This window comes from Pristiophorus japonicus, chromosome 15 (assembly GCF_044704955.1).
Source record: "Pristiophorus japonicus isolate sPriJap1 chromosome 15, sPriJap1.hap1, whole genome shotgun sequence".
In the NCBI taxonomy this organism is placed as follows: Eukaryota; Metazoa; Chordata; class Chondrichthyes; family Pristiophoridae; genus Pristiophorus; species Pristiophorus japonicus.
The window spans coordinates 134,118,654-134,137,204 of NC_091991.1; the positions used below are offsets into that span (position 1 = coordinate 134,118,654).

General features: G+C 42.4%; 1 protein-coding gene across 3 annotated transcripts in view; it reads left to right on the plus strand.

Annotated features, from left to right (window-relative positions):
- Window positions 1-18,551, plus strand: part of LOC139281048 (myosin-11-like) — a 163,674-nt gene that overhangs the window by 106,836 nt on the left and 38,287 nt on the right. For all 3 annotated transcript variants that reach the window (XM_070900939.1, XM_070900940.1, XM_070900941.1), the window contains 10 exons: window positions 1,633-1,731; window positions 1,818-1,961; window positions 4,890-4,985; window positions 5,071-5,189; window positions 9,526-9,678; window positions 10,509-10,682; window positions 13,909-14,082; window positions 14,962-15,076; window positions 16,198-16,388; window positions 17,048-17,169. In XM_070900939.1, the coding sequence (XP_070757040.1) occupies window positions 1,633-1,731; window positions 1,818-1,961; window positions 4,890-4,985; window positions 5,071-5,189; window positions 9,526-9,678; window positions 10,509-10,682; window positions 13,909-14,082; window positions 14,962-15,076; window positions 16,198-16,388; window positions 17,048-17,169 (1,387 nt within the window). The remainder of the gene's footprint in view (window positions 1-1,632; window positions 1,732-1,817; window positions 1,962-4,889; window positions 4,986-5,070; window positions 5,190-9,525; window positions 9,679-10,508; window positions 10,683-13,908; window positions 14,083-14,961; window positions 15,077-16,197; window positions 16,389-17,047; window positions 17,170-18,551) is intronic.

Sequence of the window (18,551 nt, forward strand, 5' to 3'; positions counted from 1 at the left end):
TTTTGAGCCCATTAAGAGGAGTAACCCAAGATGTTTTAAGGAGGAGAGAGAATTCCAGAGAATGGGCCTAGGTTACTGCCAATGGTGGGGTTAATTGGATGAATGGACAAGAAGCCAGAGTAAGAAGAATGGAGAGTTCTTCTTGGGCAGTCCCTCAGAGTCGAAGGTGACTTGCTTGAGCATTTGTCCCTCGATCGAGGAAGACTTGTTTCCACTTAGTGAATTCTCGGGTGACTGTACAGTCCAATATGGGAATTACAGTCTCTGTCACAGGTGGGACAAACAGTGGTTGAAGGAAAGGGTGGGTGGGGAGTCTGGCTTGCCGCACGCTCCTTCTGTTTGCGCTTGGTTTCTGTATGCTCTCGGCGACAAGACTTGAGGTGCTCAACATCCTCCCGGATGCTCTTCCTCCATTTAGGCCGATCTTGGGCCAGGGATTCCCAGGTGTCGTTGGGATGTTGCACTTTATCAAGGTGGCTTTGAGGGTGTCTTTGAAACGCTTCCTTTGCCCTCTTAGGGCTCGCTTGCCATGTAGAAGTTCAGAGTAGAGCGCTTGCATTGAGAGTCTCGTGTCTGGCATGCAGACCATGTGGCCCGCCCAATGGAGCTGGTCGAGTGTGGTCAGTGCTTCGATTCTGGGGATGTTGGACTGATTGAGAATACTGATGGAGCATCTATTCTCCCAATGGATTTGCAGGATCTCGCGGTGGTACTTCTCCAGCGCTTGAGGTGTCTGAGCCATATAGGAGGGTGGGTATCCCAACTGCCCTGTAGACCAGAAGCTTGGTGCCAGATTTGAGGTCCTGGTCTTCAAACACACTCTTCCTCAGGTGACTGAAGGCTGCGCTGGCACACTGCAGGCAATGTTGGACCTCGTTGTCGATGTCTGCCCTTGCTGATAGTGGGCTCCCGAGATATGGAAAATGGCTTCCACGCTAAAATGATTTGTCAGATGACTGAGTCCGATGCGGGACCTCCAGTCTCTGTCACAGATGTGCCAGCTAGCATGGAGCCCAGCAACGGAAGTTAGGTGGTCAGGAGTTTAGTGGGAATGGGGTGGAGAGCAGGAGCAAGTTCTCATGGATGTGATAAGCTTGAAGGGGGCATGGGGAAATGAGATGGCTGGAGTAAGGGAGGCCTGATGAGGGAGCTTGGTGGGAAAGGGGAATCGGCAGAGGCAGAATGTCTCTAATTTGGTGACAATGAAATCTATGAGCTTCTCACCTGTTGTCACAAGTGAGGATGGAGGGACAATTGTGAGAGTCTACAAGTGTAGCTGTTGAGCTGCCCCCAAGGTGAACCTGCTTTTGTTTTTTTACTAAATTAGTAAAACAACTGATTAAAAAAAAAAAAATCTATCCAATTGAAAATGTGTAATCTGGTGCCATCATTATATTTAAATTATGAAGCTTAAACAACTGAATTGAATTGTCAGCATGAAATGCTATATAGGTAAATACACAAACCAATAGCAGGAGCAAAGCATGTTATTATTTGGAACACCAGTCAATTTTAAAAATGTTTCTCAATCCATTTGCTTCATCCAAGTTTTTATTTGCCAAGAATTAACACTACAAAATGAGTATTTAAAAACTAACAAAATAAATGTATTCACTTAACTGAAATAAATAGATTTGCTTGAAAAGTCACGTGCTATTCGGCAGGCCACGGAAGAAAGGACATTCCATATTTTCTATTACCTTCTCTCTGGTGCTGGAACAAAAATGCGAGGCAAGTTAACCTATTCTGTTTGGATGGTGTCTCAATCTGTGCCTGAGGAGCAGGAACATTTAGTGACTCTTGTTTGCAATTGGCAGATGATCTACTGCTGGAATCGTTCAACAACTACAGGTTCTTGTCCAATGGCAATGTGCCCATTCCAGGGCAGGATGATAAAGACATGTTCGAGGAGACGTCAGAAGCCATGACTATTATGGGATTTTCAAGTGAAGAACAAACATGTAAGAATCATTTGGGTTTTCTGGATTCAACTAAGAAATGGTTGAAATGGTAGATTTCAAACACATTAAATAAACTTGAGGTTCCCATGAATTTTAAGGATGTAGTCTACAAATAGACCCTGATACTCTGCAGGGGGTTCTTCCGATCTCTGCACCACCTCCTTTCCCTTCCCCCCCCCCCCCCACAGCTGCTACCATGGGAGACCAGGAAAACCTCCATGGAATTTCAAGGCCATGATTTTTAACCTTCACAGGGTGTACATTTTAAATGGGCATTTCTCAGTTTGTGCTGTGTTTGCGGCTCTTAATCCTAAATTACTACTAATCAAACAGCTCCTCTAATGGCTTAATGGGCCAAAGCTGATTGGTCATCTAGTCCAGGGATAAAATCGACTTCCATTTATGTAGAAAATAATGTTCCATGGCTCTTCATAGATGCATACTCCTACAACAAATGAATGCCAAACCAAAGATGGAGATATCTGGGAAGGTGACCAAAAGCTTGATCAGAGAGCTGGGCTTCAAGGAGCATCTTCAATAAGGAGATGGTGAGGCAGAAACGTTTGAGGAAATTCCAAAGCCTGGAGCCTAGGCAGCTGATGGCATAGCCAACAATTGCAGGGCAAAGGAAGGGTGCGATGCACAAGAGGCCAGAGTTTGAGGAATGGAGATTTCTGGAAAGGGTTGTCGGACTGGAGAAGGTTTGAGATGGGGAGGGGTGAGGCCATGAATGGATTTAAACATGACGATCAGAACTTTGAGGAACTAGGGGCCAGTGTAAGTCAGCAGGGTGAGGGGATGTCCCAAGTTTGGAGTCCCAGTCTGTGTTGAGTTTGCAGCTCTTGGCTAAGGCAGTAGTATGAACATTAGGTTGGCCTCCTCCAATTGCTTGGGTTAGGGAAAGGAAAAGTCAGCCAGGGTTACTGCTCCTGATCACTGGCCATTGACACATACTGGAAAGCACATGCGCTTGGATGTTGGGTGAAGCAAGAGAGAATCTCGCCTGCGATGCACTCCATGCTAGAATATCCTGTCAACAGTCCCTGTCTAGGCTTATGTGAAGAATGGTTAGTTGGCTTAGATATGGAGGGTTCCTGGCACCCAGGGTACTGTTGAACAGTGGTTTCAGGAGAAAAGGGGAGACAATTTCTTTAACATTTTGTTGTTGTATTTTAGAGTTTATTTTTATATGTAAAAATTAATGTCCAGTTTACTGCATCAAAACTCCAATGTTTCTATACACTTGTTAGATCATGCTGGCTTAGTGGCAGTCTGCACTCTGTCTTCCTGTAATTCTGAACAAATGTAATTCTCTACTCTCTCTCCTCTCACTCATGTACCCTTCAGTTATCAGTCTACATCCCAAAACAACTACATGTTATACATGATCACCACCACAGGTTAGCCCAATCAGCTGTTGAGACCACTTGAACAATAGCTGCTGCTGATTCCTCTCCCTTGCAATATCTCATTGTGTCAAATTGAAAGTATGCACCAAATGTTAAGACTAACTGACAATTGTCAATACAAATAGTGGATTTGTATATTGCACTTCTCATGGTGTGGCATATTTTCAAAGCAATTCTTTATCTAGTGCTAAAATGTCTTGGTACTATCACCGATAGATGGGCCAAGGTGGTTTGGTTGTGAAGACTTGGAGGCCTCACTAAAAGTGGGCTGTTGGACTCTCCTAAAAGTACCAGGAGTATTATCCCAACAGATGACTGCATCAAGGCAGAATGTCCATAAATGGTGCTTGATATAAAGAATAGTGATAAGCAGCCAACAGCAGTCAAAGTGCATCGACTTATCATTTGGTGTATTTGTCATCTTGGCTCAGTAGTTGGAAAGAGTGCCAAAACGAGAATGAACATGCAAAGATTTGGGACCATCGCAAGTTTTCTGTCTGCATGAGGCAACCTAAAGGGGCACAAATCCAAAGTATCTTTGGTGATTGAAGCTTGTGCTGGAGGTGCCGCTTCTGCAATAAATTACATCCAGACGCAGCATTTATAGACCATCCAGGAAGAGCCTTCAACGTTTGAAATCATCAGGCAAATGTCAAATAGTTACAACCACAATTTAAATCTCGAGGATTGGAGCTACGATGACCCCTGTAAATGCTACAAGCTGTAAACCAAAAATAAAAGACACTTTGACTGCACTATTGGTTAAATTCTGCATTTTTGTTCTCGGCTAAGTCGAAGGATTTAGCTCATCACCCTCCCCTATTAAGTCAGCACATCAGAACTGAACTTCCAAACCGTTTCAATCTCATTTAGAAACACAAGCCCAAAACACAGCAGATCAGAAACATGCAGACATGAGTACATTTCTGACCAGTGTCAGCAGTGAAATTAAATATCAGATCAAATGTTTTCATAATGGATCAAAATAATCAAATACTTCAAGCCTGCAAATATCACACTAAAGCCAAATATAAACCAATAAAAAATGAACTTTTAAGACAAAATTATGTAAAAGGAAGCTGTTCAGATCTCTCATACTGTCTGTCTGGTGTTTCTCAAGCACCGAGTTAGGAATTATTCCTCAAGGAGGAGGTAGTTTTTGTAACAGGACCGAACAGGAGTCTGTCCATTACCATCTTTCTTAGTAATTGTTGTTTCTTTGGTGACGAGCTAAAGTGATAGTGTTGCCTCTGAGTCATATTTACACAAGAATTATGAGCATTCCTTTCCATATGTTACAAGCATCTCCAAAAGGCCCCTTTTCAGCAGATTTGTTTAAATAAGCACTGTGCTTGTGCGTGTTTAGCTTGCTGTTGTGCACAGCCAAAGCACAATTTGGAAGCAGGCTGCAGAAATAACGACATTTCAAAACAAAGTGATGGAAAGTTAATGAATGTTTGTTTATAACATAGCAAGATATAACCCTGCTGGTGCTGATACCTAAATCTTATGCTTCCAGCTATACTGAAGGTTGTTTCATCCGTGCTACAGCTCGGTAACATTTCTTTCAAAAAGGAGAGGAACACTGACCAGGCATCGATGCCAGACAATACAGGTATAGTTTTACACCAACTCCTTTAGCCCAGGAAACAACGCTGGAATGATTGTGACAATAACCAGTTCTGTGATCTCTTGTGTAGTTGCACAAAAGGTGTCCCACCTGTTGGGTATGAACGTGACTGATTTCACCAGGGCCATCCTGAGTCCTCGGATCAAAGTCGGACGTGATTATGTTCAGAAAGCCCAGACCAAAGAGCAGGTAAAAGAATTTCCAAACCTTACTTTTGTGTCTTTAGTGGTGGTCTGACTAAACAGCCTGATTATTGAACAAATAATTGTATGTAACATAGAATTACATATTACATAGGATTTACAGCACAGCAACAGTCCATTTGGCCCAAAAGGTCTATGCCAGTGTTTATGCTCCACACAAGCCTTCTCCCACTCCTTCATCTCACCCTATCGGCATACCTTTCTATTCCTTTCTCCCTCGTCTATTTATCTAACTTCCCCTTAAATGCATCTAACTCATATCTCTTACCTGAGAGCACAAATTATTTATTAAAATTAGTTATATAATTCATTCTTGGAAGTTGGAAGATACTATCAATTGAGCATTGTATGTTATCCAATCTAGCTCTAAAATAGCGCTTTTTTAAATGTTTGTTAGAGCTACTTTTCTTGGTGTATTTTATGGACCATCTTGCACTGTAGGGGGGTGAGTCTGAAGATTTCACAAAACACTTGAAGCGAAGTACTTTCAGATAGGGTGCAGGTTTTCCTAACCTTTGCCCCCAGATTTCCATGGCAACCCCAGAAGGTGGGGTAGAGCTGGGTCTGCGCCTGCAGTTGGAGCAGGTCCATTGCTGTATTTTAAATGAGTGGGAAGGGTTGTTCCTGGCTTCCACTTTTTTTTCCTGGCATTGTGGCCAGGGAACACCCAGGTGCAGGGGCATGTCATAAAGCTAGCATTGGTCTTCAGCTGGGAAGCCTCCTCAGACCAGATAGTCCAAGAGTGCCCAGCAGCAGCCTGACTAGGAACCAGAGGTAAACTTTAAATTTGCTTTTACCTATCCAGAGCTTTGGCACGCCAAGCTTTGGAGCTTCATGGCTGCTTTTAAAGAGTCCCCAATACTGGCAGTCAGGAGAGGTCTACAGCTGTGCTCAAATGTCCTTCCCCTTCTGCCAGCACTGTCCTGTCAGGGTGAACCTGCACCAACCAGGGTTGACCCAGGTCATGTTAATAGCCCAGGAGATTCCTGGGCCTAGACTGGCACAGCATATTGTGGCCCCTCTTCGTCTGCAGAAGGACATCTCGATGATTCAATCGCCTATATCTGTTTCACAGTCTATTTTAAAAAGCTGCAAATCACGTGGTTAACAATATATAAAATGTAGTTTTATGCTGTATTGCGGAGGGGGCAACAGACCAGCTCCTGGGGCAGCCTGCTGTAAAACTCAGCTAAACCTCCACTATTGTAGGGCTGGATTATTGGGTGGTTTGCGACTGGCTTTTTGCCGCGTTTTGACCCTCCGCGGCGCAAACCCAGTTGCAAAGCCCGGGCACGTTCCTCGGTTCTTTATGGTGGCGCTTGGAAGCACCGCCGTGGAGAGCTGCGCCGGACGTGTACCGACTCTGCGTTACCGTCCAACTTTCCGCACTCACCTGACCCGTGCGCCGCGCCCCCAACACACAGATAAAACCGAGTGGTGCAGCCCTGCCAGCATCGGTAAGTTGGAAAACCTGAAAAAAGTAAGTTAAGAGTCTTGGTAATGTTTTTTTTGAATGTTATGAATTTTTTTTGCCCCTCCCATGGCCTCGCAGCGCTCCTGGCCCCGCATTAAAGTTGGCAAGGATCGAGTTTTTGCGCCGCGAATAATTGTACAACTCCTCCCTTTGCAAGTGCTGAAAGTTCGACCTTAAATCAGTAACACAGCGAAAATGGTTATTTTCACCCAAAAATCCACCCCAAAGAATGTGACTCCTGTGGCAGGAATACTCTGCTGTTGAACAAGCTGCCACCATGTGTCTTTGTGATTATTATATTAACTTAAAGATTATAGCAGTAGATGTGGCCAGTGATTCCATGCCTGGTAAAGTGTCTTATGTGTGAGTACTTTTTTTTTAATCCCAGAGTATTTAATCACAGCATCGCATTTGTGTTTCTAACCTTCTGAGTATTTGCAGTTCTTTGCAGTGTTTCAAGAATTTAACTGTTACTACTGGCTTCTCTTCCAACTCCTTTTGTTCACAGTAGATTCCATAAGCGGTCCAATATTCCCTATGATTGAAAATGAGGGCCCTGAACTGCCATGGGGTTCTCTGTCTACTGCCATAACTTTGGTCAGTGAAACTGCTGCAGAAACAGCATAAATGCTTGATTTGAGTCATTTCTGCAAGTTTTCCACTGGAATTCTGGCAGTAGATTGGGAGAATTCCAGCTGAACTTCAATGGCATACACTCTATGCATCTCATGAGTGGAAGTAGTGAGCCACAGGACTAGCAAATACTTTATCAGGATGGATCCCACGAATGGCTGCACAGGCAGTCCACACCATACCCTCTGATCATTGGACAAAACCCACACTGGAATCAGAACTACTAGTTGAATTAAAAAAGTATATATATTTTAAGGTAACATGGAAGTACAAGAAAATAACCAGCCCTGAAATTCGGGGGGGGGGGGAGTTCTCCTGGTCTCTCTCCATAACCATGGCAGGAGGTTAATGGAAACTCTGGCGATGTGGCTCAACCTGACCACTGATGTCATGTCTGAGGGTTCCACTGGTCTCTCTCCAAAATTACAATGGGAGATTGGGACAACCCCCCCATAGAATTTCCAGGCCATTGCTTACAAAATGCTTAAAATAGCAGCAAAGATAGATTCAATCCACTGAGTTTAAATAAATATCTCCTTCAGAACATATTTCTTGCACAGTACAATGAACAGCAACATTTATACAAGACTCGGACTTCAGTAAACTTCCAAATAAAATGTTCTTGGCTTCTCTACAGAGCCCAACCAACCTTTAGACATGACCTAAACTGAACTGAATTGATGAAAAGCCAGCTTTATATATCCTTCAAGAGGCCTTTGTACAAAGCATTGTACAATCAAGCTACAAGGCACAATAGGGCAACTTGAGTATAGAATCACTTGAGCAGATGCTTACATCTCAACTGGGGCTCTCAATTGTATCAAAGCTTTGAGAAGGTCTCATTGAATCAACAACTTATTGATATAGCATCTTTAAACATAGTAAAAAGGTTCCACAGCATTTCACAGGAGCATTATCAGACAATGACACTGAGCTACAGAGATATTGGGATTGGTGACAAAGCTTAAAAGTAGGTTTTAAGGAATGACGTAAAGGAGAGAGTGGTAGAGACTAGGGGTTTCGGGGTGGCATTCCGGAGCTTAGGGCCCAGGCAGCTGAAGACACAGGTGGCAATGGTGGAGCGATGAAAATCGAAGATGTGCAAGAGGCCCAAATTGGATGAGCGCAGAGATCTGAGGGTTGTCGGTTCAGGCCTAGGACAAGGGGTCTCCAAATCCTGTCTGAACAGCAAATCAAAGATCCTGCTATGCATCCTGCAAATTTCTCTCCCCCTTTCCCTGCTGGTACCAATCTTCCATTTTGTGACCAGCAGGACAAGATAGCTTCTACTTTAACATTAGTTCAAAAAAAATCCATTACCTAGGAGTTGCCAACCCTCCAGGATTGTCCTGGAGTTTCCATGAATTAAATATTCATCTCCTGAACACTACTGTGAGCAAACCAGGAGAAAAATCATAGGGTCATAAAATTGTGGGTTTTGTCATTTTTGTTGAACACTTTTTTTTTTATTTTAAGAGCATTGGAGAGGGGATACAATAGCACTGTTTGGGTGGGGCAGTTGAAGACAAAAAAATCATGTGATCTCCAGGAATGCATGGCAGGATCTTTGATTTGCCGTTCACACAGGATTTGGAGTTGGCAACCCTAGTTACCTTTTTTATATAAAACTAAACTCTCAAAGAAAAATAACACCATACTGAAATGTTATAATTTGAAACATAATTGAGCTGTGCTTGTCACATGAATGTCCACCAAGGATGATTCTTTTTGTACCTTTTTTTAGACAAATGGTTAACTTTATGATAACACCTTTCCTCCCTTGTGCTAAAACCACGAATGGACAACAGATTATTGAGAAGTCTCAACGTGGAAGTGAGTGACCAGACTGTTGCACCATTTCTCGTGTCAAACTTCAGCAGAGTTGTCACAGAAATTGAAGTACTGTCTAGTGGTGAATGATCTATTCTGGACGTGCAGGTGCTCTGTACTTGAATGCTGTCTGAGGTCAGGAGATGGTGGTGATGCTTGCCTCAGAGCACTGTGACAATGCATAATTACATAAAATAAAAATGAAATATATTTAGAATCTCAATACAATTTTAACTTCACAACTATTGCTGAGTAAAGCCATGTTAAAATGTTTTTTTTTGCTTGCTTTCTTGTACAGAGATTCGATTTGCAGTTGCCAAAATTTACAATTCCACAATTGAAACATGATTTTTTTTTTAAATGCTAATAAATGTTTCTGTCACAGGCTGACTTTGCTGTGGAAGCTTTGGCCAAAGCAATGTATGAACGCTTGTTTCGTTGGTTGCTTCTTCGTATCAACAAGGCTCTGGACAGAACTAAGAGACAGGGTGCCACATTCCTTGGAATTCTTGACATTGCTGGCTTTGAGATATTTCAGGTATTCACATGTCAAATAGACAGCTGTTACTTTCAAATTTAATGGATTCCATTTTCCAAATGTCTAATTTTTATGCCAACTTGCTGTCATGCAGACACGGCATCAAAATTTGCCTTTGATGCTGTAAGACCCAGAATGCATTTTCTTGTACAAGTTTTATCATAGTGAAACACTGCTGGAGTCAATAAATGCCAATTATTGTTGAATCCCAGCATTATCCAATATTATTCAAACCTTATGCCACCTGTCCTGAGTACCACCAATGGTATTAAATCAACAGGTTCATTGTCTAAGCTCCACAGAGCTTCTCCCCATCTACTGCCAGAATGTTGGTGGAAGATCAGCAGACACCCCAGAGGAACAGCATGAAGGGCTATAAACAGCTGTTGATGATTCTCCACAGCTTTGCCAACTTTCTGCTGAAGTTGTGGTGGGCGATTGGAGAACCTCTCAGAAGTTCTCCCTTCACTGTAAATGTGTGTGCTGGGAAGAATTTCTAATGGGTATTGAGAACCTTTACCCTACTGATGAAAGTTATTGGATCATCAACTGAGTTTTATCAACATTACTACTTGAACAGTGTGTCTCCCAAACCTTTTTGTATTCTCTTGCATATCTTCCATTTAATATGTTCCACAAATGTCACTTTTATGCCCATTGTAACTGAAAGATTGTGTATTAGTGATGCATGCTTTTTCAAAAAAAAATGCAATTTAATCTCAAAATTTTACAACTATTGCAGTTGAATTATTTTTGTCTTATTACATGGGAATGTGTATACATTGTTTTATATAACAATGCTGAAATACACTAATTTCATTTTGTTCTAGGACAATTCCTTTGAGCAGCTCTGCATCAATTACACCAATGAGAAGCTCCAGCAGTTGTTCAACCACACCATGTTCATACTGGAGCAGGAAGAGTACCAGAGAGAGGGCATTGAATGGAATTTCATTGACTTTGGCTTGGATCTGCAGCCCTGCATAGAACTGATTGAAAGGGTGGTAAGGAATATGCGAAATAATGACATCTAAGTCATACAATCTGTATTGGTTCAATAATTCTGTATGCTGATGCTTGTTAAACTCTATTGTGAATGGATAGATCGAGAGAATTATGGATGGAGCAGGCCATTCGACCCATCTTAATTCATCCATCCAGAGAGATTCCCATTGTAGCATCAGTTGTTTCTTAAATGATTCCTAGATTTTGGTCTCCACTACTCTATCTGGAAATTTATTCTACATGTTCATCACTCTGAAGAATTTTCCGATTATCAGTCCAAATGATCTTTTACCACTTTGATTCTTCTACTCACAGGTTAATCTAAAGTAGTATTCCAGATTAAATGTTTCTATATCATTAACAGTTTTATGACTAAGATCACCTGGCATACATGTCCTGAAAAAGCCATGGTGCTGGATTTTCGGTTGCCTAATGCCTCAGTTAGTGGCCAGAGGGGGCGTTAATGGAAGCGTAAGAGGTTACTGACCGGGAGCATAGCGTTTAGCGCCCCGATCGAAAATTCATTAGACTCCCCTGGGGGCACAAACCAGTAGCGTCTGGCTGCTGACTATCATTCTGATCATGACATATTCCTGGTGCAACACCCACACTTGCACCCCAGTCGGAAAATTTTGCCTCATTTTAGTGGCTGCCAAGAACGACGTCTGGAACAACAATGGGTGCAGTCTTGCAGAGTCGTTAACTGGTGGCCACTTAAAGGGATGAGGAAGGGCTTCCCTCGGAGGTCACAGTTAGTGCAACGTTTACACAGCATGGTGGTGAGCCTCCCAGTTTGCAGCGGCAGACAAAAATAATAGGTCAGCTTGAGAAAGTGATTTTGAACACTAACGGGTGCATTGCTATGCTATGTCTTTAAGACTTGGCTTTTCCCAGTATCTGAATCGGAGTTCGATGCATGCGCAGTGACTGTTAAATTTAGCGCTGGCATTTTAGTTGGCGTGACGCCGCCCCCCCCCCCCAACAAGCTCGGCTGTCAGCTCTTCGACCAATTCCACCAAGTTTCTGCCGCTTAGGGTGTAAACGTTTTCAAGGTGCTAAAATTACCGTTCCACCTGGGTTACCGCCTCAAATGAGGCACGACTGAATTTCCACCCAAAGTCTCCAGTCTTTCCTGATAACTCAGAACCCTGACATTAGGCTTGTGGCTCCTCACTGCTGCCACCGGTGGTTGAATATCTTCCTTGTTTCTTGGCGATCATAATTGGATACAGCATTCAAGCTGTAGTCTAATCAGAGCACCATAAGCTTTGAACACTACCCCTCTTCCATTGTTTGCTATGTAGCTCCACCTCCTATTGGTTTTGTTAGCTGTCCTGCATCAGTTGTTTAGCATTGAGTCTGCTAAGACCTCCAGGTCTCTTTCAGCTTCATCCTTAGCTTAGGATGTGTGTTATCTTTTTTTTTTCATCTGTGGGGTACTTTACATTTGTCTGCATTACATTTCATCTCCCATTGTTCTGCCCACTTGCACTCATTCTGTCATTTCTGAGCTTCCAGTACCACTGCCCCGGCTAGTTTGGTATCATCTGGAAAATGGACTTCCTGAACTGAGTGAGTCCAGGTAATTCATGCAAATTAGAAACGGTAGTGATCTGGGCATTTCTCCCCGGGGTACCCCGCTCGGCCCTTCTCCCCACTCTGACATAATCCCTCTAATGAGTATTCATTGTCTCCTGTCCTTCAACTAGTTTCTGACTTCGAATCAGAAGATTGAAGTTTTGCGTCCTGCCGCGGTCAATTAACTCGCTGCGTGAAATTTTAGTGGTGCAGGCTCGAAGGGCCAAATGGCCTGCTCCTACACCTATTTTCTATGTTTATCTATTTGCAGCGTTTAGCCTGAATCCCCACAGTTTGAGTTTAATGAATAGCTTTTTGTGGAACTTTGTCAAAAGCCTTTTGGAAGTTGAGATACACCATGTCATAGGTTTACCACAGTCCACTTGGGTGGTCACTTCCTCAAAGAAGTTGAGGAGGTTGGTCAGGCAGGATCTTCCCCTTCTAAGTCAATGTTGACCGAGTTTGGGTCCAGCTCAGAGGCAAAGTGAAAATTTCCGCTGGACTCCAGTGAGATGAGTGCGCCCACTGTGAACCCAGATGTCATTACATGCAAATGCACTTTAATAAAAAAAAAAAATCCAACCATAATTCACTACCCCTTGGGTTGTTTCATTACAAGATGGTATAATAGACGGATGAGAAACATCAGTGCCACTTTGATATGGTGAGGGTGTTCTCTTGAATTTGTGAGGTCCTGTGGGGTACTATAGGAGAATATTTACACTACAGTGATTGTTACAAGGTCAGAAAATCAGTAGCGCCACAAATGGAGTGTGTTGTCCTCTACATTGTTCATAGAGTGCAGATCAGAGAAGACCATGTAACCTTGGTCTGTCGTCCCTGCAATATCTGAGCTAGAAGCTTAGTCTTGCTATAATGGGTTTCAGTACCACTAATCTATTTATTCAATAATTAGAATAATTACAATTGTAGTTTTTAAATATTTTCCAACAGAATCTGCCTAGTTTTCACTTGGCACCTTCACGTGACATAGCCAAGATCAGAAATTCAGAGTTAAAATACATGAACAAATCCACATTCAACCACTCTGCAGTAGCATGTCAAAGCACGAACCTGCTAAGATAACCGCGCTGCCACAGAATACTTACACATTCATCTTCATAGGCAGTCCCTCGAATAGAGGAAGACTTGCTTCCACTCGGAGTTCTCAGGTGGCTGTACAATCCAATGTGGGAATTAGTCTCTCAGGTGGGGATGACTGTGGTTGAAGGAAAGGGTGGGTGGGGAGTCTGGTTTGCCGTATACTCCATCCGCTGTCTGCGCTTGATTTCTGCATGCCCTCGGTGACAAGACTCGAGGTGCTCAGTGCCCTCCCGGATGCTTTTCCTCCACTTTGGGCAGTCTTGGGCCAGGGATTCCCAGGTGTCGGTGGGGATGTGCACTATCAAGGATGCTTTGAGGGTGTACTTGAAATGTTTCCTCTGCCCACCTGGGGCTTGCTTACCATGTAGGAGTTCTGAGTAGAGCACTTGCTCAGGGAATCTCGTGTCGGGCATACGGACAATATGGACACATTACTGAATTGAACATGGCTCTAGTCCTTTTGTACTGCATCCCCTCAATGAACTGATATACAGGAAATGTGTTTTTTTTTGTGACTTAAGTTTTTTTTTTTCTGATTTCTAGAATAATCCCCCAGGTATTCTGGCTTTGCTCGATGAAGAATGCTGGTTCCCTAAGGCCACAGACAAGTCATTTGTGGAGAAGGTGATCCAAGAGCAGGGCAACAACACAAAATTTTCCAAACCTAAACAACTGAAGGATAAAGGAGACTTCTGTATTTTTCATTACGCTGGCAAGGTAGGAAGCAAGTAACCAAGGCTCCAAGTTGAAACGAGTATGTCAACAGCTTTTCAAAACCTAAAGTGTGAAATCCAAGTCAAGATTTAGCAATATAATAATTGCAATAGATGAATTTTGAAGCAGTCATCGCAGGCGGGAAAAGGATAAAATAGCTGACCATAAAGACTTACATTTGTATAGTGCCTTTCACGACCACTGGACGAGTCAAAGCACTTTACAGCCAATGAAATACGTTTGAAGTGTAGTCACTGTTGTAATGTGGGAAACAAGGCAGCCAATTTGTGCACAGCAAGCAAACAGCAATGTAATGATTAAATAAACAGTTTTTGTTATGTTTGAGGGATAAATATTGGCTGGGATAACTCCCCTGCTCTTTGAAATAGTGCCATGGGATCTTTTACATTACCTGAGGGCAGACAGGGCTTCAGTTTAATGTCTCATCCAAAACACAAGTTACAATGGCAAAATCAAAACTAGCAGCTTCTTTAAATCCATTTTTACTTTTAGACCTTGAAATGTAGAATTTGAATTGAACTTGCCACAATTTTCTTTATTTCTTTGATCTTGACACTCCAGCCCATCATTCATGATTTGATTGCAATGTCTGCCCATCAGCCAAGTAGAGCCTTTTGTTCTGTAATTGAGTAGAACTGGTGTCAGCCTTTTATGATTCCTGTGGGTGAGGCTATGGTTCTGGGAAATATATGTTCAAGAGAAAATAAACAAGAGCAGTGTCTTCTACAAATATTTTGGAGCCATGCTGAGGAACTGTTTATATAACAATCTCGCTCAATGGTGCGTTTTCCAAAATATATTAATTAGGAACAGAACCGAGTCAAGCAGACATAATGAAACAATGCAAAACTTGTTCTTCAGGTCCCTTACAATGCAGGAAACTGGCTGACCAAGAACATGGATCCATTAAATGATAATGTCGCCTCGTTGCTGAACCAGTCATCTGATAAATATGTAGCAGAACTGTGGCGAGATGGTGAGAACATTATTAAGGCTGAATTTGACAGCAATATATAAACCAACAATTACTTTTTAAAATTAACACAAATGCATCAGAAGTGTAATCAAGATAAAGTATGTTGATGCTGGGCTGTGCAATACTTTCCATTTTAGAAATTTCTACAAAATGTAACAAGTTTCCTCTTTAAAGTGCTTAATTTAAAAACCCACGGGGAGCAAAATTGCACCTTTTTAAAGCCCCATTAGTGCATTGCTGACTCTCTAGTCGGATCAACAATGGCAGCCCTAGCGTGGGCCGGGCCACCATTGTGCAGCCCGGCACTACGTTTTGCATGCCAGGCTGCTGGCCTGGTCCCACTCTGCCCTGGTGGTCTATTGGAGGTTGTGCATAGTGCGCAGCGGCCCTCCCCTTTAAGGGGAGGGGCGTTTAAGCGCATCAGCGCTACACAGAGCATCTGTGTGGCACCCTGGTAACTGCTCTGAGGAAGTGGAACACGCGAGATTGTGTTCCGCTTTCTTTGAGGGGGAGTAAGCCAAATTCAGCGCCGGGCGCAGGACGGCCTGACCCCAATTGAGGCGCAAGGCAATTTCACCCCCAAGAACTATGTTGACTATTTCTCTGCTTTTTGTGGACCGGACATACCTGGGCAGTTTTCTACATTTGTTGGGTAGATGTCAGTGTTGTAGCTGTACTGGGATAGCTTGGTTAGAGGCATGGCTAGTTCTAGAGCACAAGTCTTCAGCAGTACTACAGGGATGTTGTCGGGGCCCATAGCCTTTGCTGTATCCAGTGCATTCGGCCATTTCTTGATATGATGTGGAGTGAATCAATTTGGCTCAATACTGGCTTCTGTGATGGTGGGGATCTTAGGAGGTTGCCAAGGTGGATCATCCACTTAGCACTTCTGGCTGAAGGTGGTTGCAAATGCTTCAGCCTTGTCTTTTAACTAAAGGTATTAAGGGCAAAGGTGGGTATATGGAATTAGGTCATAGATCAGCCATGATCGCATTCACTGGCAGAACAGGCTCAAGAGGCTAAATGATCTGCTGCTGTTCCTGTGTTCCTCTCCAATCACACCCCAAACTGCATTCTACAAACGATCAAAGCTGATTATATCCTTAATTTATATTTTTAAGTGGACCGTATTGTTGGATTGGACCAAGTGGCTAAAATGAGTGAAAGTACCCCGGGTGCCTCAAAAACCAAAAAGGGCATGTTCCGTACAGTGGGACAGTTATACAAGGAGCAGCTCGCCAAACTCATGTCTACACTGCGGAACACCAGCCCCAATTTTGTGCGCTGTATCATTCCAAACCATGAAAAGAGGGTGAGTTACCATGGTTCTCTTCACTTTAATGAGAATGTCCAGTGTATGGAACAGTTGAAATTTTGTATGAAAATTGCAAAATGAAAAATAAAGTTGTGTAGCAGACATTGAGCTCAGATTGTTCCTTTTTGCTGTCTAATGTCCCCACAGTAAGCTAAAAGCTTGTAAGAAAAGGAACTGAATGTGTGTTTAGCAAACTAGAGATAACTGTTGAAGCAAATGGTCTCAGTCAAATTTACAAGTGCAATGTTTCTTAGAATTATAGATGTTCACGATCATTACGATGAAGGAAACTGAATTAACCATGTGCAAATGAGTAAGGGGCAGTTAAAAGTTAAGGGAAGTTATTAATAAAATAGAAATATAAAGAATGCAATATTAATATTAACTGCTAATATGAAATTCCTTTGCTAATTTAACAAAAGCACTAACCTGTTTATTTTAAAAAGCTTCAATATTATTAAAACAGCAAACAGAGAAATTTCTTCCAAATACACTAACATGTTCAACGTGCAAGTCAAAAATATAAAAGGACCAGTGAAGATTTATAATATACAGACTATGACGGACCAGGAAAAGACCTTCTAATCCATACAGCCTGTCCCACACAAGCCTGAAAGCTGACACTCGCTTAACTAACCAGAGCTTTGCTCTCACAGGCTGGCAAGCTCGAGGCACATCTCGTGCTGGAACAGTTACGGTGCAATGGTGTTTTGGAAGGTATCCGGATCTGCCGCCAAGGATTCCCAAACAGGATTATCTTCCAGGAATTCCGCCAAAGGTAAGTAACATTTTCACTGCTGCTGGACCAGTGTTGGGCCAGTTTCAGTGGTTGAAATTCTCAATGTCACTTTTCCAACCTGACTGGTCATTAGAGGGCTGAATGAACAGTTTCGATCTCATCTAGATCCTATTCGAAATACTCAAGATGGACTTAACACGCAATGTATAATAATTTAGTTCCACTTAACCTGTATAACAAGAGAGTAGAATTAGTGTGTCTGAAGGTTATATATAAAAGGACAATAGGTGCAAATTGATAAAAGGATAAGCCCTAAAAAGTGTTAGTGGTGGCTTTATTTTAAAAAGTCATGAGGCTAAAGTTTATCCATTTAGGTCTTTCAACATTAACCCCACCCCTCATTGCCTCTGCCAGCCTCTTCCCCTATCCCCACCCCCATTTAGTGTTTTCTGCTAACACAAATGATTCTTAGAATTTAGTGTACTTTTGTTTCTATGAAATATAATATTGCTTTGTTCACAATGAAATGTTTAACTTAAGAGATGTGTGTAATAATGGGGCCCTTCCTATGTTCGTGATTGGATTGGTAATATGGCAGTAATAATATCGCCACATTCATACTGCCATTGTAATTTACTTTTCAAAGAATCATACAGCACAGGAGGAGACTATTGTGCCTGTGCTAGCTGTTTGAAAGTGCTGTCTAATCAGCACCACTCCCCTGCTCTTTCCCCATAACCCTGTACATTTTTCATTTTTAAGTATTTATCCAATTCCCTTTTGAAAGTTACTATTAAATCTGCTGCCACCACCTTTCAGGCGGTGCATTCCAGACCATAATAACTCGCTGCGTTTATAAAATTTTTTTTTTTAATTCTCCCCATCTCCCTTCTGGTTCTTCTGTCAATTATCTAAAATCTGTGCTACTGGCCCAATTGCCATTGGAAGCAGTTTCTCCCGATCTGCTCTATCAAAATCCTTCATAAATTATTTCCTACATTTGGGACTATTTGCCTATCGGTAGGAGTGTTCTGTGACTGGTTGCATAGACTGTCAAAATACCAGCAAGGCCCAGGGGCTATTCTGTCTGGTATTGAAAATCAAGAAATGATGTTCAAGGAGTTAAATAAAGCATCGCTGTGGATTGTATGCTTCCATTAACACCTATTGGCTTGGAACATTTTGAAATGTTTGGTTTCTGTTGAGCAGTGCAGTGACTGAATCTATGTGTTATTGCATTTGGAACATCACAGAATCCTTGAAATGTCATTGAAGAAGCTAGCAGTAGAAATGTACTGAACATCTGTGGTAGGTACGCCACCTGCACCTTTTTAAGAGTGAACTTGTTTTAGCATTGGGGGCATCCTTTATAAGATGCGAGTTGCATGTGTGCCATTGCTATACATGTGCTGTAAAATCGC